Genomic DNA, 18,880 nt, shown 5'->3' with positions numbered 1-18,880 from the left:
TTCCCCAATGAATATGCATGAGATCTATCCGCATACAATGGAGGTAGTGCACGCAAATAGATATCTCATGCATGTTCATTGAGGAAATCCTGAAAACCCGACTGGATTGTGGCCCTCGAGGGCTGAGGTTGGACAGCCCTGGTTTAGAGAAGCAGGTGCTTAACTGAAGGACAACTTAAAATCAAAGATTCATAAACCGAGAAGAATGAGACGAGACCTGGTTGACTGTCTGAACAAAGGCCTTATAAAATTTGAAAAAACACACAAGCTGGTGAATCAATAACGGTGTTGATCTGTCTTGCCTCCGTATTAATTTAGCCGTATTATGTAGTAAATGGAGTTTCCGAAACAATTTAGAAAAAAAAACATTCAAATTAAGTCAAGATGCAAAAGAATAATGGTCTTAACTAATAATCTAAAGTGAGTTGCTTGAAAAATAGAAAATATAGATCTAAGGTACCTTAATCTGAATGTTAAAATAGGTATTAATAAAAATGGAACATGCAAGAACTCTCCAGAGTTTCTGGGGGGAGGGAGTGTCTTGTGGATGAATGGAGATCCAGCCCAGGGGGTGTGTTTGGTAATAAGTTACGTGGAGAAATTGGTTTGAGACTGTGACTGACATGGGGGGGGGGGGGGTTATGAGTCTTTGGTTGCTGGTGTCCAGTGGCATACCAAGGGGGGGGGGGCGGTCCACCCCAGGTGCACGCCGCTGGGGGGGTGCCGCAGCGCGCACCTGTCTGCTTACAGTTCGCTACGCTCGCTAAATTCTCTCGTTCGCTGCAGCTCCCTCCTTCTGCTCCAGGGGGGGGTGTCATTTCGCGGGGGGGCACATCGGCGATCCACCCCGGGTGCCGTCGATGCTAGGAACGCCACTGCTGGTGCCCCTGCCGGGACCCTAGAAGGAGGAGGGGGCCTGAAAAGGCAGAATAAACTAAGGCTGAAATAAAGAGGAGTTTCTGCCCCTATAAGCAGTAACTGCGAAGAGAAGAGCTCCGGAGGGGTAAGGGGAACCCAGCCTGGAAGCAGGAACTGCAGTAGGGGAAGCCTGTTCAAGACCAGGGTGTAGCTCTTAGAAGTGCACCACTGGAAGGAGGACAGTCAGGGAGGTCTGGTCCTGAGGGAAACGGATTGTGATCAGAGTCATCGTTGGAGCAGCCTTGGATTATTGCTTGCCTGAAGGGATGGTTAATGGACAGGAGGAGCTGTAAAAATGTACATATTTTGTGACTGTTAAGAGAAATCATTTGGCAAATGGCCAGTGCTGTAATAGTCTTGAGTGGACAATCTGCCCAGCGCCGGTTTTGCTTCCCAATTACCAGCGTCGCCACCCAATCTCCGCTAAGATTCCGTGGATCCATTCCTCCTAAACAGGATTCCTTTGTGTTTATCCCACACATGTTTGAATTCTATTACTGTTTTCATCTCCACCACCTCTCGCGGGAGGGCATTCCATGGGGAGGTGGTGGAGATGAAAACAGTAACATCTATATATGAAAAACTGTGGATATTCCTTCTATCCATGAACACTCCCAATGAACTCATATGTATATCAGGGGCGTAGCCAGACTTCGGCAGGAGGGGGGTCCAGAGCCCGAGGTGAGGGACACATTTTAGCCCCCCCACCGGTTCCGCTGACCCCCCGCCATTGCCGACACCCCCCTGGCATTGCCGACCCCCTGCTGCCGCCACCAACTTTGATCCCCCCCCCCCGCCGACGAGCCTCTCGACCCCCCCCCCCTCCTGCCGCCAACCCGCCCCTGCCATCGCCTACCTTTGCTGGTGGGGGACCCCATCCCCCGCCAGCCGAGGTCCTCTTCTTCTGGCGCAAGGCTTCGTTCTGTTTCTGAGTCTGACGTCCTAAGCCAGAAGAAGTGGACCTCGGCTGGCGGGGGTTGGGGTACCCCGCCAGCAAAGGACAGCGACGGTGGGTTGGCGGTGGGAGGGGGGTCAAGAGGGTCGTCGGCAGGGGGGTCCAGGGCCAAATCTATGGGGGCCCAGGCCCCTGTGGCCCCACGTAGCTACGCCATTGATATATATTAAACAGTAAGGGCCACAGAGAAGAACCCTGTGGGACTCCAGAAATTGATAACCATGAGGGAGATGCTATATATACTTGACTATAAGCCCAGATTTTGGGGCCCAAAAATTGTGACCTCGGCTTATAGTCAAATTGGCACAATTTGTCCTTCTTCTCCTCCCCCTGTGGTGAGTGTCACATCTCTCCCCCCACCCCTGCAGTGACCAGCATGTCTCCTTACCAGTAAGCCTGGACACTGACCCTGACACAGACACAGAAGTAGCTGCAAGCAGGGCCGGTCGAAGCCTTGAGCATCTGCACATGCTCAAGCCCCTTGACCATCCTTACCTGCAGTTACTACTGTGTCAGCGTCAGCATCTAGGCTTACCGGTAAGGAGAAATACTGGTTACTTCGGGGGGGGGGGGGGGGTAGGTGAGGGAAAGAGAGAGACGTGCCGGTAGCGAGGGAGGGAGGGAGGGAAGAGAGGAGGGTCGGTCACCGTGAAAGGGAGGAAGGTAGGAGAGGGAGAGATGCTGGTCACCATGGAAAGAGGAGGGCCAGGGAAGAGGGAGAGAAATACCGTTCACCACGGGGGAGGAATACTTGAATGCAAACCCTTAGCTTATATTCAAGTTAACATTTTCTCCCTTTTTTAGGAGAAAAATGTTATCTCGGTTTATATTTGGATGGGTTATTGTAATCCGTTGGGTTGGTCGTGAGCCCTTGGGCCCTGGCCGAGGCCAAGGGGAGACCGACCCACCACCACACACCCCAGCTATCCAATACCCCTAAGCTACCCCTCCCCGCAGTCCCTCAGGAAGAAGGGAAATAGGCATACAGGCGGGCCTCGCGGCCGAACCAGAACCCACGCACACAGAGCCACTCGTGCAAGCCTCACGGCTGAACTGGAACCCAATCACACACAGGAAGGGGTGAAAGAACCCAGAGGGCCCCCGGACCCCAAGATGCCAGACACGCGCTGAACACCAGCAATAGGGCAGAGGGAGAAACAAAGGACCAGAGCGGGCCACGCCCACCCAGGGGACTAGCGCAGGACAGGGGAACTAACACAGCAATCCCCCCCCCCACCAGGATAGGAAGCCCCAGGCAGAAGCCAGAGGAACCAGACACAAAAGGAAAGCAGAAAGCCTTTGCCTCAAACCCACTGTAGACAGAGGCAAACAGAACACAAAGGGTTAAGCTTGTAGAGCCAGCAGAGAGAGAGTTCCATAAATCAACAAACAATCAGAGAGAACGCTTCCCTTCCTGGAGAGGGAGCAGGGCCGATAGAACAAACACACTGGCAGAGGCAGGAACACCATACACACAGTACACAAAGGGTTAAACTCACTGAGCCAGCAGGCCAGGACACTGGGAAGAGAAATCCTTAAAACAAACAAACAAAGGAGAAGGCTCTCACTCAGCCCAGAGCCCCAGAGGCTGAGCAATGCCCAGCCCCCACTAAACAAACAGCGGACCCTGATTACAGAGCTAGGCACACACACACACACAGCAGCAGCTAACCCAGAGGGAAGGAAAAGAATACTCTAACACAACACAGATCCCTGTCAGAACCTAGAGCACGTTCTGAGAGAAAACTATCAGGCTTTCCAGTTACCACCAAGCGTAAGTAACGCAAAAGCAGAGAAACTCTTCAGCTGCAGGCTAAAGTACTATCCCCTGACGTCAGCACAACCCCTGGCAGCCAATCAGAAGAGACGTCCCCCCTCCCACTCAGCCAAACCGGCAGAATCATAACAGTTATATTCAAACATATACAGTAATGCACCATTCTCATAGATTCTGTAATTTTTCAAAGGACTCTTATTATTTGTAGCATTTGTATCCCACATTTTTCTACCATTTTGCAAATACAATGTGGCTTACATATTACCTTAAACGGCATTAGCCGATTCCGGTCTGCACAAATACATAGTTTGGATTAATTCAAAGCGATATTGCGATAGAATGAGGTACATGAATGGTAGGTACAGTTGGGGGGAACTTAGGGAGAGGGGAGGAAGAGTCATGTGATGTCCATTACGGTCTTTGGTTACATTGTGTCGCAGGTGTCCAGGTATTTTATGTTGGGTCGGTGGGGTATGCTCTTCTGAACAGGTCTGTCTTTAGTGCTTTCCAAAAATTTAGGTGGTCAAGCGTAGTTTTTACTGCTTTTGGCAGTGCGTTCCACAGTTGTGCGCTTAAGTTGGAAAAACTGGATGCATTGGTGGATTTGTATTTGAGTCCTTTGTTGCTCGGGTAGAGGAGATTTAGGTATGATCGTGCAGATTTTGTGCTGTTTCTAGTTGGCAAGTCTATGAGGTCTGTCATGTATCCCGGTGCTTCGCCATAGATAATTTTGTGAACAGTCGTGCAGATTTTGAAAGTGATGCTTTCTTTGATTGGTAACCAATGCAGTTTTTCTCAGAGTGGTTTGGCGCTGTCAAAACACGTTTTTCCAAATGTAAGCCTGGCTGCTGTGTTTTGGGTGGTCTCTAGCCCCCTCCCACCGTGAGGTCTGGCTACGCCCCTGCTGCAAGTACACGCTTAGGCCCAGATGCACAAAACCTAACGAGCCCACAACTTGCGTTTTAAACTGGTTCCAGCCAGTTTAAAACGCAAGTAGTTCACCCCGGGCATGCACTAAGGGCATTTTCCCTGCCACGGTAGCAGGCAACGAAAACGGAATGCAAATGTTTGAAAAGCTATTATAATGAGATGCACTACCGTTTTTCCGATTCCCTTACCGTAGGAACCCTAACGAGATGTCTGACCTCTTGTTAGGGCTCCTGTGAGGGAATCGGAAAGGAAAAGGGCCCCCAAAAAAGGTAAAAAAGAAAAAAGCAGGGAGCGCATGTGAGGGGCGTCCTTTATGGACGTACTCTGCCTGCGCTTGTGAGGGATGTCTTTTTTTTTTTTTTTGCAGTTTTTTGTTCTGCCGGCGCTCGTGTTTTTTTTTCCCCCCTTCTGAGTCTTCGCCGCACCACTTACCCCTCCAACAGCGAAATTTTTCTATTTTCCTGGTTGCCGGAGAATCGGGACGTCCCTTTAGATTAGGCTCCTCTTCCTGGTCTCTTCAGCCAATCAGAGCGCGTTTCGCTGACAACAGCCAGCTAAGCCCGCTTTGATTGGCTGAAGAGACCAGGAAGAGGAGCCTAATCTAAAAGGACGTCCCGATTCTCCAACTCAGATACCGAAGGACTAGAGAATGCAAGTGAGCTACAACGAGTAGCTCATTTGCATTCCCTATCGTTGATGCATTCCCGTTCCCTACCGATTCGCTATGGAATCGGTAGGGAACGGGAATTACCAATGTCTTTCATGCATCTGGGCCTTAGATTTTAGAATATACTAGTATACACGTGTCCATGAATAATGTAGGTGTGATCTTGCCAGGTACTTGTGACCTGGTTTGGTCACTGTTGGAAACAGGATGCTGGGCTTGATGGACCTTCAGTCTGTCCCAGTATAGCAATACTTATGTACTGATGACATTTACAAGATAGGCCACTTTCTTCTGCTTATACTAGTATTTTATGAAGGCACATAGGTACCGTCAGATAATGCCTAAGTAGGCACTATTTAACCTCCAAAACCAGGCACCCTATTACCAAATTACCCTCAGAGTACACACACACATTTAATCCCTTGGAGCAGGTGGAAATTTCTGTGAGAGAAGTTTTGTGATATTAGGGATATGTCTGAGTCAGAGTCTATTTCATAAAGGCACATGGGCAGTTATCCAGCTCATTTTTGAAAGAGAAGGGCGCCCATCTTCCGACACAAATCGGGAGATGGGCGGCCTTCTCTCAGGGCCGGCCAAATCGGCATAATTAAAAGCCGATTTTGGCTGGCCTCAACTGCTTTCCGTCGGGGAGACGGCCAAAGTTCAAGGAGGCGTGTCAGCAGTGTACCGAAGGCAGGACAGGGGCGTGGTTAACAGATGGCCGTCCTTGGCCGATAATGGAAAAAAGAAGGGCGTCCCTGTTGAGCATTTGGCCGACTTTACTTGGTCCCTTTTTGTTCACGACCAAGCCTTGAAAAGGTGCCCAAACTGACCAGATGACCACTGGAGGGAATCGGGGATCACCTCCCCTTACTCCCCCAGTGGTCATCAACCCCCTCCCACCAAAAAACTAAATTTTAAAACATTTTTTTGCCAGCCTCTATGCCAGCCTTAAATGTCATACCCAGCTCCATCACAGCAGTATGCAGGTCCCTGGAGCAGTTTTTAGTGGGTGCAGTGCACTTCAGGCAGGAGGACACAGGCCCATCCCCCCCCCTACCTGTTACACTTGTGGTGGTAAATGTGAGCCCTCCAAAACCCACCCGAAACCTACTGTACCCAGATGTTGGTGCCCCCCATTACCCTTTAAGGGCTATGGTAGTGTTGTACAGTTGTGGGTAGTGGGTTTTGGGGGGCTCAGCACACAAGGTAAGGGAGCTATGCACCTGGGAGCAATTTCTGAAGTCCACTGCAGTGCCCCCTAGGGTGCCCGGTTGGTGTCCTGGCATGTGAGGGGGACCAGTGCACTACGAATGCTGGCTCCTCCCACGACCAAATGGCTTGGATTTGGCCGGTTTTGAGATGGCCGTGCTTAGTTTCCATTATCGGCCATCTCTAAGGTCGACCCAAATGTTGAGATTTGGTCGTCCCCGACTGTATTATCGAAATGAAAGATGGCCGCCCATCTTGTTTCGATAATATGGTCGGGGACGCCGCTTTACGGGGCCGTCCTTATAGATGGGCGCCCCTGTTCGATTATGCCCCTCCACGTTTCCTTAGTAAAATAACTCATATACCAACATCCCAAAACATGTAAAAAAAATAATACAAAATATCAAAAACACCTCAATAATAAATACAAATACCGTCACTGTTACTGCAAATAAATGAAATGAGACAATGCATTACACAGCTATTCATAAAAACTAAGACCATGCATTGAGTCTGCCTAGAAAATACAGTAAGAAACCAAACTTAGGGGCCCTTGTACTAAGCCGTGTAGGCGCCTATGCGTGCCCAACGTGCGTCAATTTGGAGTTACCGCCCAGCTGCCGCATGGCCCTTGCGGTAATTTCATTTTTGTCATGTGTCCACTAAGCTGGACGGAAATTTTTTTTTAATTCTCTGGGGCGCAGCAGAAACCGGACAGTAATCGTCATTCTACGTGCATAGATGATTACCGCACGGTTAACACGTGAGACCTTACCGCTAGGTCAGTGGCTGGCGGTAAGGTCTCAGACCCAAAGTGGACGCGCGCCAATTTTTATTTTGCCGCACGTCCGTTTTCAGCAAAAATTTAAAAAAGGCCTTTTCTTACAGGCGCACTGAAAAATGGATCTGCGAGCGCCCAAAACACACGCCTACACTAGCGCAGCCCATTTTTCAGCGCACCTTAGTAAAAGGACCCTTAATAATTTGTCGTCTTCTCTTCAATAGTCCCTTTCCCTATGTGTCCTTCTGTCTGTCCTACCCTTATCCTTATTGGTCCTGTCTGTCTGTCCTGATTTAGATTTTGAGCAGGGACTGTCTTTTCTTCATGGTCAATTGTAAAGCGCTGCGTACGACTGGTAGCGCTATAGAAATGATTTATAGTAGTAGTAGTAATAAGTGCATCCATTCTGCTTAGATGTTAAGAGCTCATTTTGGTTTGATGTAAATAAAGAAGCATCCTTGTGTCGGAACTTAATTGGTCTATCCCCAATTTTTTATTTAAATTTAAATTTATTTTATTTTATTTTTTTTGCATTTTAAGCCCTGTCTTAGAAAAGCTTCAGTTTTTAGGCTAGATTTAATCGACTGCCGATGTCTAGGTTAAGGTTCGAGAGTGTGGCAGAAATAAAGTGAAAAATGCTTTTTGCATTTCTCAACTTTAACAAATACGAAGCGCAGCAGCTTTCTCCTCGGTCGGGTTCTAGATGAGTTGGCTGTGGCGTATTCTTGCGTGCTGCCCGAGGTGCTTCACCCAGTCAAGCTTGCATTGACATCTTTGCACTGTAAAGAATAGATGAATATATTTAATATACACTAGCTGGCTGACAATCCAGGGCTATATTATGGCAAAAAAAGAGGCATGCTAGTTGGGGAATTTCTACATCCATCAGGGATTTTAAACTCTTAAAAAGCTGCACAACCTGCATCTCAAGAAGCCAGCGTATTTTAATGAAAGACGTATCCTTTCCTCCTAGTGTAGCTCAAACAAGAAACTCTTATCTTATTATTCCTTACTCTGCACTTCCCTAACTTCAAAGGTCTAAAATACAAACTAATGCACGCATCAACCTTTACCTACTTGAGCACACAGTTACGGAACGCACTGCCGCGCAACTTAAAAATGATTTACGAACTAACCAACTTCCGCAAACTACTGAAGACCCGTCTCTTTAACAAGGCATACCACACAGATCAACAAATGTGAACATACACCACTCCGCCACATATATTCAGAATTGTTTTATAATATCTGCTTGTTATACTGCTATTATGCTTTTTCATTATCATGTTATCCAAGATTCTTCTGTTACACTAATTGTCTATCTTCTAATATATTTCCAACATTGAGCCTGCAAATAGGTGGGAAAATGTGGGATACAAATGCAACAAATAAATAAATAAATAAATTATCAACTTGTCTCATACCGAACACAGAGAAAAAGACAGGCTACTTTAATGAAATCCTCTGCAGCTGCTGTTCAGGGCAGCTTTTCCTCCATTTGCTATATGAGCTCATTGGAATTTGCATGTTGGATAGCTGCTGGAAAAGAAAAGGATGGGGCTGTTATTTCTTTTATTACCTTATGCATCCAGCTGAGTTAAGAAGACAAATCCCGGATGTATCATTACTTAGGCTGCCTTTCCAGTGAAACCTGAAGCAGTGCAGCCAGAATATTAATCAAACCCATACACTAGAATAACTTTCCTATCTGCCAGAGATGTCTGATCAGACAGCAAACGTGTCACTATCGCGAGGGTCTCGAGCAGAAGCCAAATAAATGAAAACTTGGGATTTTCCAGAGACTATGGGATGTTTTTACTAAGGTGCACTGAAAAATGGCTTGCGCTGGTGTAGGTGCGTGTTTTGGACGCGCTCAGATCCATTTTTCAGCGCACCTGTAAAAAAAATGCCTTTTTTAAAAACATTTTGGCCGAAAATGGACGTGTGGAAAAATGAAAATGAGATCACATCCATTTGGGGTCTCACGTGTTAACCGGGTGGTAATCGTCAACGTGCGTACTGCCAATTACCGCCCGGTTAGTGCCGCGCGTCCGGAAATAAAAAATATTTTTGGACGTGCGTAGCGGACGGGCATAAAAATGGAATTACCACCCAGGCGGTAGTTCCAAATTCACATGCATTGTGCGCGTTTAGGCGCCATTGTGGCTTAGTAAAAGGGCCCCTATATTCTTAGTATAGGAAGGTTGAGATATGGGCTACATTTATTTTAGGGACTCTATTCCCCCCCCCCCCCCATCCCATTATTCAGCACTATTTAACTAGCCAGGAATGGCTCCTGGATGGTTAAATTACACTTAATTAATCGGGGGGGGGGGGGGATAGCTGGCTATCTCCCACTGAATATTCATTGTCAGCACACAGTGCCTGATATATTTTATTTCTTTATTTATTTGTTACATTTGTATCCCACATTTTCCCACCTATTTGTAGGCTCAATGTGGCTTACATAGTACCGGAGCGGCATTCGCAGACTCTGGTGTAAACAAATACAGGGTGATGTTGTGGTAAGATCAAGTTGATGTGGCACAGCCACATTAGGGAATCAGAGAACGGAAGAGTTGTGTTATGTCCATTACGTGCTTTAGTTTAGTTGTGTTGCAGAGATTTAAGTTGGATCGGTAGGGTTAAACAGGTTGGTTTTTAGTGATTTCCGGAAGTTTAGGTGGTCGTATGTCATTTTCAAGGCTTTTGGTAATGCGCTCCACAGTTGTGTGCTTATGTAGGAAAAACTAGATGCGTAAGCTGTTTTGTATTTAAGTCCTTTGCAGCTTGGATAGTGCAGATCTAGATAAGATCATGTTGATTCGGATGTATTTCTAATTGGTAAGTCGATCAAGTCTGTCATGTAACTCGGGGCTTCTCCTTAGATGATTTTGTGAACCAGGGTGCAGATTTTGAAGGCGATGCGTTCTTTGATTGGGAGCCAGTGTAGTTTTTAGCGGAGGGTGCCTAAAATTAACGCGTGTTAGGCAATCACGGCTAAACGTATTCTAAACACCTTATGTAGATTTATGCACAGTATTAGAATGCGCTTAAACATAGTTCATGTGACTATACCTACGTGCATCTGTTTACGCCAACAAAAAGCTGGTGTAAATCCCTGCACGTAGATTTACGCGCACTGGCCCATATTTTATAACAACGCATGCAGATTTTGGAACTCCTGTTTCCATGCCCTCCTAAACACGCCCATTTTGCCAACACACATTAGAATTTAGGCACACTATCAGGCTTGTTTTCGAAAGAGAAGGACGCCCATCTTTTGACACAAATCGCAAATCGCGTCCTTCTCCCAGGGTCGCCCACATCGGCATAATCGAAAGCCGATTTTGGGCGTCCTCAACTGCTTTCCGTCGCGGGGACAACCAAAGTTCCTGGGGGCGTGTCGGAAGCATAGCAAAGGCGGGACTGGGGCGTGCTTAACACATGGGCGTCCTCGGCCGATAATGGAAAAAAGAAGGGCGCCCCTGACAAGCATTTGGGCGACTTTACTTAGTCCATTTTTTCTTGCGACCAAGCCTCAAAAAGGTGCCTGAACTAACCAGATGACCACTGGAGGGAATCAGGGATGACCTCTCCTTACTCCCCCAGTGGTCACTAACCCCCTCCCACACTCAAAAAACAACTTTAAAATATTTTTTGCCAACTTCTATGCCAGCCTCAAATATCATACCCAGCTCCCTGACAGCAGTATGCAGGTCCCTGGAGCAGTTTAGTGGGTGCAGTGCACTTCAGGCAGGCGGACCCAGGCCTCCCCCCCCCACCTGTTACACTTGTGGTGGTAGATATGAGCCCTTTAAACCCCCCTGTACCCACATGTAGGTGCCTCTCTTCACCCCTTAGGGCTATGGTAGTGGTGTACAGTTGTGGGGAGTGGGTTTCGGGGGGCTCAGCACACAAGGTAAGGGAGCTATGCACCTGGGAGCTTTTCTGAAGTCCACTGCAGTACCCTCTAGGGTGCCCAGTTGGTGTTCTGACATGTGAGGGGGACCAGTGCACTATGAATGCTGGCTCCTCCCACGACCAAGTGGCTTGCATTTGGTCGTTTCTGAGATGGGTGTCCTTGGTTTCCATTATCGCCAAAAACCGGGGACGACCATCTCTAAGGTCGACCTACAGTAAATGTTGAGACTTGGGTGTCCCCAACCGTATTATCGAAACGAAAGATGGCCGCCCATCTTGTTTCGATAATACGGGTTTCCCCACCCCTTCGCCGGGATGTCCTGCGAGGACATCCTCAGGAAAACTTAGGCACCCCGTTCGATTATGCCCCTCCACATTACAGAATACGCGCATAAATTCAAATTTTCGCCAATTAGTGCTCATTATTGCTTGTTAAGAGCTGTTAACATTTGGAAAATCAAATTAGGAGTCATAATTTGAGACTGCTCAGCTTTCCCAGTTCGCCTCTGATTTTACCTGTAGATACGGTTAAGAAAATTTTGATTGAAATCCTGGGAATGTCAGGTGATTCTTTACCACCTATAACTCGAGCCCAGTATTTGCTGGTCTCGGGGAAATTTCCTGATAAGAATATTTCAGATCATGCTGGAGATGACATGAACCTCACATCCTTTCTGGAATCATCATTGGAAGTAATTACACAGAGAACTACTATGGTGGTATCTTTTGCATTGGAGATGGATCGCAGTTCTGTTTTGAAGTTTTCATTTAGACATTTAGATACGTTGTTTTTTTGGTTCTAAACTTAGGATATTTCCTGATCTTTCAAAAGAAACACAGAAAAGGTGTAAGGCCTTTTTTTTTTTGTTACATTTGTACCCCGCGCTTTCCCACTCACGGCAGGCTCAATGTGGCTTACATGAGGCAATGGAGGGTTAAGTGACTTGCCCAGAGTCACAAGGAGCTGCTTGTGCCTGAAGTGGGAATCGAACTCAGTTCCCCAGGATCAAAGTCCACCACCCTAACCACTAGGCCACTCCTCCACTGTTGCTACTATTTGAGATTCTACATGGAATGTTGCTATTCCACTAGCAACATTCCATGTAGAAGTCGGCCCTTGCAGATCACCAATGTGGCCGCGCAGGCTTCTGCTTCTGTGAGTCTGACGTCCTGCACGTGCAAGACGTCAGACTCACAGAAACAGAAGCCTGCGCAGCCTTCTACATGGAATGTTGCTAGTGGAATAGCAACATTCCATGTAGAATCTCCAATAGTAGCAACATTCCATGTAGAATTTCCAATAGTATCTATTTTATTTTTGTTACATTTGTACCCCGTGCTTTCCCACTCATGGCAGGCTCAATGCGGCTTACATGGGGGCAATGCCTGAAGTGGGAATCAAACTCAGTTCCCCAGTTCCCCAGTACCAGAGTCCACCACCCTAACCACTAGGCCACTCCTCCACTCCTTTCGACCAAGGATTTTGGCCTTGGGTGCCAATTTTGTATTGAGATTTCCTTGTTTATGTTTTGTGCTATTTCAGGGTAAACAGTTTCAACTGAAGGATTTTCTGGCAGCTAAAGAGGGAATAAATGTCATTGCATAGTCTCTAACGAACACTGTAGTGACAGGCTGGGGAGCACTGTATGGGTATGCGATAATCGAGTGATATACCTTTTTGTTTTCTTTCTTAAAATTCTTGGATCCTACATATTGTGGACGAAAGTGTTTTCCTTTTTCTTTCTTATACTATTATGTGTAAATTGCATTGTATTTATTTCCAATTTCTATTTTATCTCATTTGTTTTTGGGATATATTGTTAAAAAGAATTAATAAAAATAAAATAGAAAAAAGAGCTGTTAACAACACTTAACAGCTTGTTAAAACAATTAATCTATGCATGTAGTTGTAGAATACGCCTAGATTTACACGTAACTCTAGGCGTGCTATATAGAATCCGGGAGATAGGAGCTAACTGGCTATATTGCTACAGGGAAAGGGAGACTCATGTGGGGGGGGGGGGGGTGGTGAGGAGACTATGTGGTCGGGGGAGGGGTGCCGCGAAGTGAAAACGTTTGGGAACCCCTGTTCTAAACAAAAGTGCCACTCTTTCTGTCCCTTGATCGTGTTTTGTTTTTAAACGCAGTCACCCGCAGATCGGTGCAAGAAAATCCATGCCGGGGATGAAGTGATTCAAGTTAACCACCAAACTGTGGTATGTATGATGAATATTTACTCTTGGAGCACAATTTGACATGAAAAAACAGTCGTATAGATTGAAAGAAACAGAGGTATGATCAGAAGACGTTTAAACCATCTCATGTTCTGGCTTTGCAACAATAATAATGCTGGTGGGATATTCAACATGAATATTTCAACTCTTAAGGAACTCAACAAGTGGAACAAACCGGGTTGGAAATATATCGAGAGAGTTACCATTTGATTCTAGGGTCACGGTGATGTTATGAAGGCTTGTTGTGGGAGAAAGTGTGGAGCAGGAGGAGTGGGGTAGTCTGGATTCGGTGGCTTTTTTTTGCACTGAACGTTCATATGGTAAAACTAGTCACTTTTTTAAAAAAATGACCCTGTAATTTTGCACCAGCCTGCTCCCTCTGTGAATCCTTTATCGTAGTTCCTTAGCTGGGTCCCCTCCAGTAGAATCTGCTTCGTGCAGATCTGTTCTTTCAAACATCAAAAAGAAAGATTGCGTTCTCATTCTGGAGGCATGTGACCCCTGCATTTCCTTGAAATAGTTTGGCCAGCATAAATATAGTTTGGCTCCCTAGACAAATTTCATAGTGCTGCAGCTTATTTTTACAGGGTGACTTAATTTTACCAGCTGGGTGCTTTAAACTGTACCGGTTTTGCTCTCTTGAAAGCAGCGAGATGTTTTTAGTGGGAGAAGAGAACGGGAGATATGGGGAATGTAGGACTGGTCAGTGCTGGCTTTTCGGAAAGATTGTGGGTCCTATTTTCAGAAGTTGGCGGGGCATTTACAAGAATCCACGCTCATACACAAACTCAGAGTGGCCATTGCAGTTTTCTGTCATTAGGTTATGACTTATAGGCTCTGTTCATCTTCATCAGGATATATTTGAAATGACAAGTAATACCCATAATCATTGATCCAGATAACATTAGTCCTGTAAGGTGTAAATGTTTCTGTTTTTTTGTGCATGTAATCATTTAGGTCTTCATCATAACAGAAGCTGTACAAATTTAGTTTTCAGTTTGAGAATTCAACTTTTTTTTTTTTCAAAACAATAATTTTCTCTCCCTCACCCCCTCCCCCCCTTTACAAATGCTTCCGTTCAGCATTACCGTACCGGCAGCTGCTGGCGTGGCTTTGTAAAAAAAAAAAAGGGGGGGGGGGGTTAATGTTTTAACCTTAATATTTCTTTGCACTCCCTTCCCCCACCTCTTTGCTTTATAACAGAGGTTCTCAACCCAGTCCTAGGAATACGCCCAGCCAGTCAGGTTTTCAGGATACCTACAATGAATATGCAAATTTATCTCATGCATATTCATTGTGGTTATCTTGGAAACCAGACTGGCATAGCCCGAGGGCTGAGTTGAGAACCTCTGCTTTATAAGAATGCCAAATTTTTATATTTGAGTCTAAATGTGCTGCACTTAACAAATAGGTCAGGAAATGTTTATTTTGCCGTTTTTTTTCTCTTGCATTTTCTGGTTCTATGGAGGTATTTTCCTATTTGCAGTTGGTGATCACATCCTGTTATGAACATTGAGTTGAGCTTATGATCTTGAGACTGTGAGCAGGGAGAATATAGTTTTAGTGACTGGTCTGTAGAGACATTTTTATTCATAGTTTGTACGTGGGCCATCTTGGGTTGTACTGGAACATTCCATTCCCTGGTGTGTATAGAATTTTTTTTTCCAAGCATGCTTTTTTTTCAAGCCCCCGTTGAAAATGACAGAAAGTGAGCTTGTGCTAACGGTTTCAGGTTGTTCAAAAATAAGATCAAACTACATAATTCAGGCTGCTGTATTTTCAGGGCCAGTCCGAGGATATCTGATGCCATAGCGAACCGTCAGACATGCACCCCTGCACCGCTACGCCAACATCATCCCTTCCTTCCCCTACCCCACTAGGTCTTCGTCATCTCCTCTTCCCTACTCTCCCTCCCTTCCTGGTAGTCCATCATTTTTCTTTCCCTACCCTTCTCCCAAGCTGTCCATTTTCCCTCCCCCCTCCCTGGGTGTCCAATATCTCTCCCCTTCCCTCCTCCCAGGTGACAAGCTTCTCCCCCTCTTCCTGTCCCTCCCAGGTGACCAGCATTTCCTCCTCTCTTTCCTTCCCCTCAAAGGTGCCAAACAACTCCTTTCTCTTCCCTTCCCACTCCCTCCCAAGGTGTCCAGCATCACCCTTCCCCCACCATGCAAAGGAAATGCAGGCTTCAGGGCCATCAGTGTAGCACTGTCCTTGCCAGCAAAGGCAGCTGCAGGGTAGCCCTTTGAAGCATTTGTGGACATGTGGAAACACTGACAGCCTGCCTCACACACACACACACACACACACACACACACACACACACACACACACACACACCAGGGGCGTATCTGCGTGGGGCCACAGGGGCCTGGGCCACCGCAGATTTCGCCCTGGCCCCCCTCCTGCTGCCAGCCCTCCCCCGCTGCCGTTTCTTACTTTTGCGCCGAGGTCCGCTTCCTCCTGCGCCTTTAAAAATATTTCTTCAGCTGGCGGGGGACCTCAAGCCCCGCCAGTCAACCCGAGGTGACGTCTTTCAAGTTCTTTGTCCGCCATGGCCGACGTGCTGGAGTTACGCGGCTGAATCCAGTTCGGAGTCTGACGTCGCACGACGTCCGAACGTCGCACATGACGTCAGATTCCGAACTGGATTCAGCCGCTCATCTCCAGCACGTGGGCCATGGCGGACCAAGAACTTGAAAGACGTCACCTCGGGTTGGCTGGCGGGGATTGGGGGCCCCCGCCAGCTGAAGAAATATTTTTAAAGGCCCAGGAGGAAGCGGACCTCGGCGCAAAAGTAAGAAACGGCAGCGGGGGAGGGCTGGCGGCGGGAGGGGGTGGAGAGAGTCGTTGGTGGGGGGGGGGGGGTCCGGTAATGGGGGGAGGGGGGTCGGCGGCGTGGGGGGGGGGCTAAAATGTGCCCTCTGGCTCTGGCCCCCCCCTACCGCTGGAGGCCAGATACGCCCATGACACACACACACACACACTGTGCTGATGCTGCTCTGTCACCCTGGGGGTAAGTCTATGTAGATTACCTAAAGTTAGGCACTGGGATGAGGTGTGCTAAGTACAAATTCTATACCAGCAGTACATGAAACTGATGTTATACAATACTAGTGTAAGTCCACATTTACTCACCTAACTTTAATCACAAGCATTTACACTAGGTCAATGGCTGGAATGAACGCTCAGACCTAACTATAGGCAGTTGGATGCATAAATGTTAGTATTCCACAGCCTGTGCTGAACTGCCTGACATACCCCTGACCCCTCCGAGGTCCACACCCCTCTTGGAGTTGCACACTCTAGAATCTGAACATGTAACTTGTATGATATCACTGGTTATTGAGCTAATTAGCAGCTAATTAAGTTAATAAGGGCCCCTTTTACTAAGCTGCGTAGGTGCCTACACGCGCCCAACGCGTGCCAAATTGGACTTACCACCCGGTTACCACGTGGCCCTTGTGGTAATTTCAATTTTGGCACGCGTCCACAAAATATTTTTTTATTTTCTGGCATGTGTAGCGGATGCGCGCAGGTCATTACCGCCCAAATTCTTTACCGCCAGGTCTATGGCTGGCGGTAACGTCTTGGACACAAAATGGACGTGCGGCAATTTTGATTTTGCCGCATGTCCATTTTCGGCAAAAAAAGGCCTTCTTTACAGGTGCGCTGAAAATGATTCTGCGCGTGCCCAAAACCCGCGCCTACAGTACCGCAGGCCATTTTTCAGCGCGCCTTTTTTAAAAGGACCCCTAAGTTATTTGTACAACTGATCTTATCCTATCAGTTGCATATGCAAATTTGTGATCTAGTAAAAAATTTGAGCATGCAACTTTCTAGAATTAGGGGGTAGGCGGGTGCCTATCAGGCTTATTTCCGAAAGAGAAGGGTGCCCATCTTTCGACACAAATCGGGAGATGGGCGTCCTTCTCCCAGGGTCGCCTAAATCGGCATAATCGAAAGCTGATTTTGGGCGTCCTCAACTGCTTTCCGTCGCGGGGATGACCAAAGTTCACGGGGGCGTGTCGGAAGCATAGCGAAGGCGGGACTGGTGCATGCCTAACACATGGGTGTCCTTGACCGATAATGGAAAAAAGAAAGGCGTTCCTGACGAGCAGTTGGGCGACTTTACTTGGTCCATTTTTTTTCACGACCAAGCCTCCAAAAGGTGCCCGAACTGACCAGATGACCACCGGAGGGAATCGGGGATGACCTCTCCTTACTCCCCCAGTGGTCACCAACCCCCTCCCACCCTAAAAAAAAAACCTTTTTAAATATTTTTTGCCAGCCTCTATGCCAGCCTCAAATGTCATACCCAGCTCCATGACAGCAGTATGCAGGTCCCTGGAGCAGTTTTAGTGGGTACAGTGCACTTCAGGCAGGTGGACCCAGGCCCACCCCCCCCCCTACCTGTTACACTTGTGGAGGAAACATCGAGCTCTCCAAAAGCCACCACAAACCCATTGTATCCGCATCTAGGTGCCCCCCTTCACCCCTTAGGGCTATGGTAGTGGTGTACAGTTGTGGGGAGTGGGGTTTTGGGGTTCTCAGCACACAAGGTAAGGGATCTATGCACTTGGGATCAATTTCTGAAGTCCACTGCAGTGCCCCCTAGGGTGCCCGGTTGGTGTCCTGGCATGTCAGGGGGACCAGTGCACTATGAATTCTGGCTCCTCCCACGACCAAAGGGCTTGGATTTCTGAGATGGGTGTCCTCGGTTTTCATTATTGCCAAAAATTGGGGACAACCATCTCTAAGGTTGATCTAAATTTCACGATTTGGGCGTCCATGACCGTATTATCGAAATGAAAGATGGACGCCCATCTTGTTTCGATATTACAGGTTTCGCCGCCCCTTCCCCGGGGTGGCCTGCGAGGACATCCTCAGGAAAACTTGGGCACCCCTTTCGATTATGCCCCTCAAGATCTCCTAGTGGTTGGACTGGCTAGAATTCAACAGTATTCCAATCATTAGGAACTGCATGCAATGAAAAAAAAAATGTGTGTTTTAAGAGAATCCAAAACTGCAAATGCTGTTGAAAATCCCCCTGAAAACATGTAATTAAGTTATAAGAATGTGAATCAAAAATTCATAGTGGTTTATACTAGTAATGATATCCTTGTGGTCAATGTAGTGGAAATATGTGATTGTAAACTCATGATTATTTCTAGAGTTATTAAATTGAAATTATTCTGAATGATTGAACTCAGAAACAAAATAGAGCTATTTTGAATCTTGGATTAAATAGCCCAGCGTCAAATTTGAGTTTTGGGCCTAAAGATCCGTTTGCATGATTTTGAAACTGCAAATTGAGGATTTGATTTCCTGCATTTTAAGAAGGAGAGGAGTGAAGAACTTGGCTAACAGTGCTGTGGATTTCTTGCCTGACAGTTCAGAATTTAAGACTGAGGTAAAATCCCACAGTGCTTTTCTTTAGTTTTATTTTCCTTCTGTAGATTTTGCTGACAGTTTTTGTTTTCTG

The 18,880-nt window shown here is 46.9% G+C and overlaps 1 protein-coding gene across 1 annotated transcript in view; it reads left to right on the top strand.

Annotated features, from left to right (window-relative positions):
• Window positions 1–18,880, top strand: part of CNKSR2 (connector enhancer of kinase suppressor of Ras 2) — a 659,600-nt gene that overhangs the window by 272,979 nt on the left and 367,741 nt on the right. Inside the window, exon 8 of the mRNA XM_030202257.1 lies at window positions 13,312–13,380. Coding sequence (XP_030058117.1) covers window positions 13,312–13,380 — 69 coding nt within the window. The remainder of the gene's footprint in view (window positions 1–13,311; window positions 13,381–18,880) is intronic.

Source organism: Microcaecilia unicolor, chromosome 4 (genome assembly GCF_901765095.1).
Source record: "Microcaecilia unicolor chromosome 4, aMicUni1.1, whole genome shotgun sequence".
NCBI classification, from domain to species: domain Eukaryota; kingdom Metazoa; phylum Chordata; class Amphibia; order Gymnophiona; family Siphonopidae; genus Microcaecilia; species Microcaecilia unicolor.
Note: the sequence above shows the minus strand (reverse complement) of the source record. Positions and strands in the feature narration are given on the sequence as shown.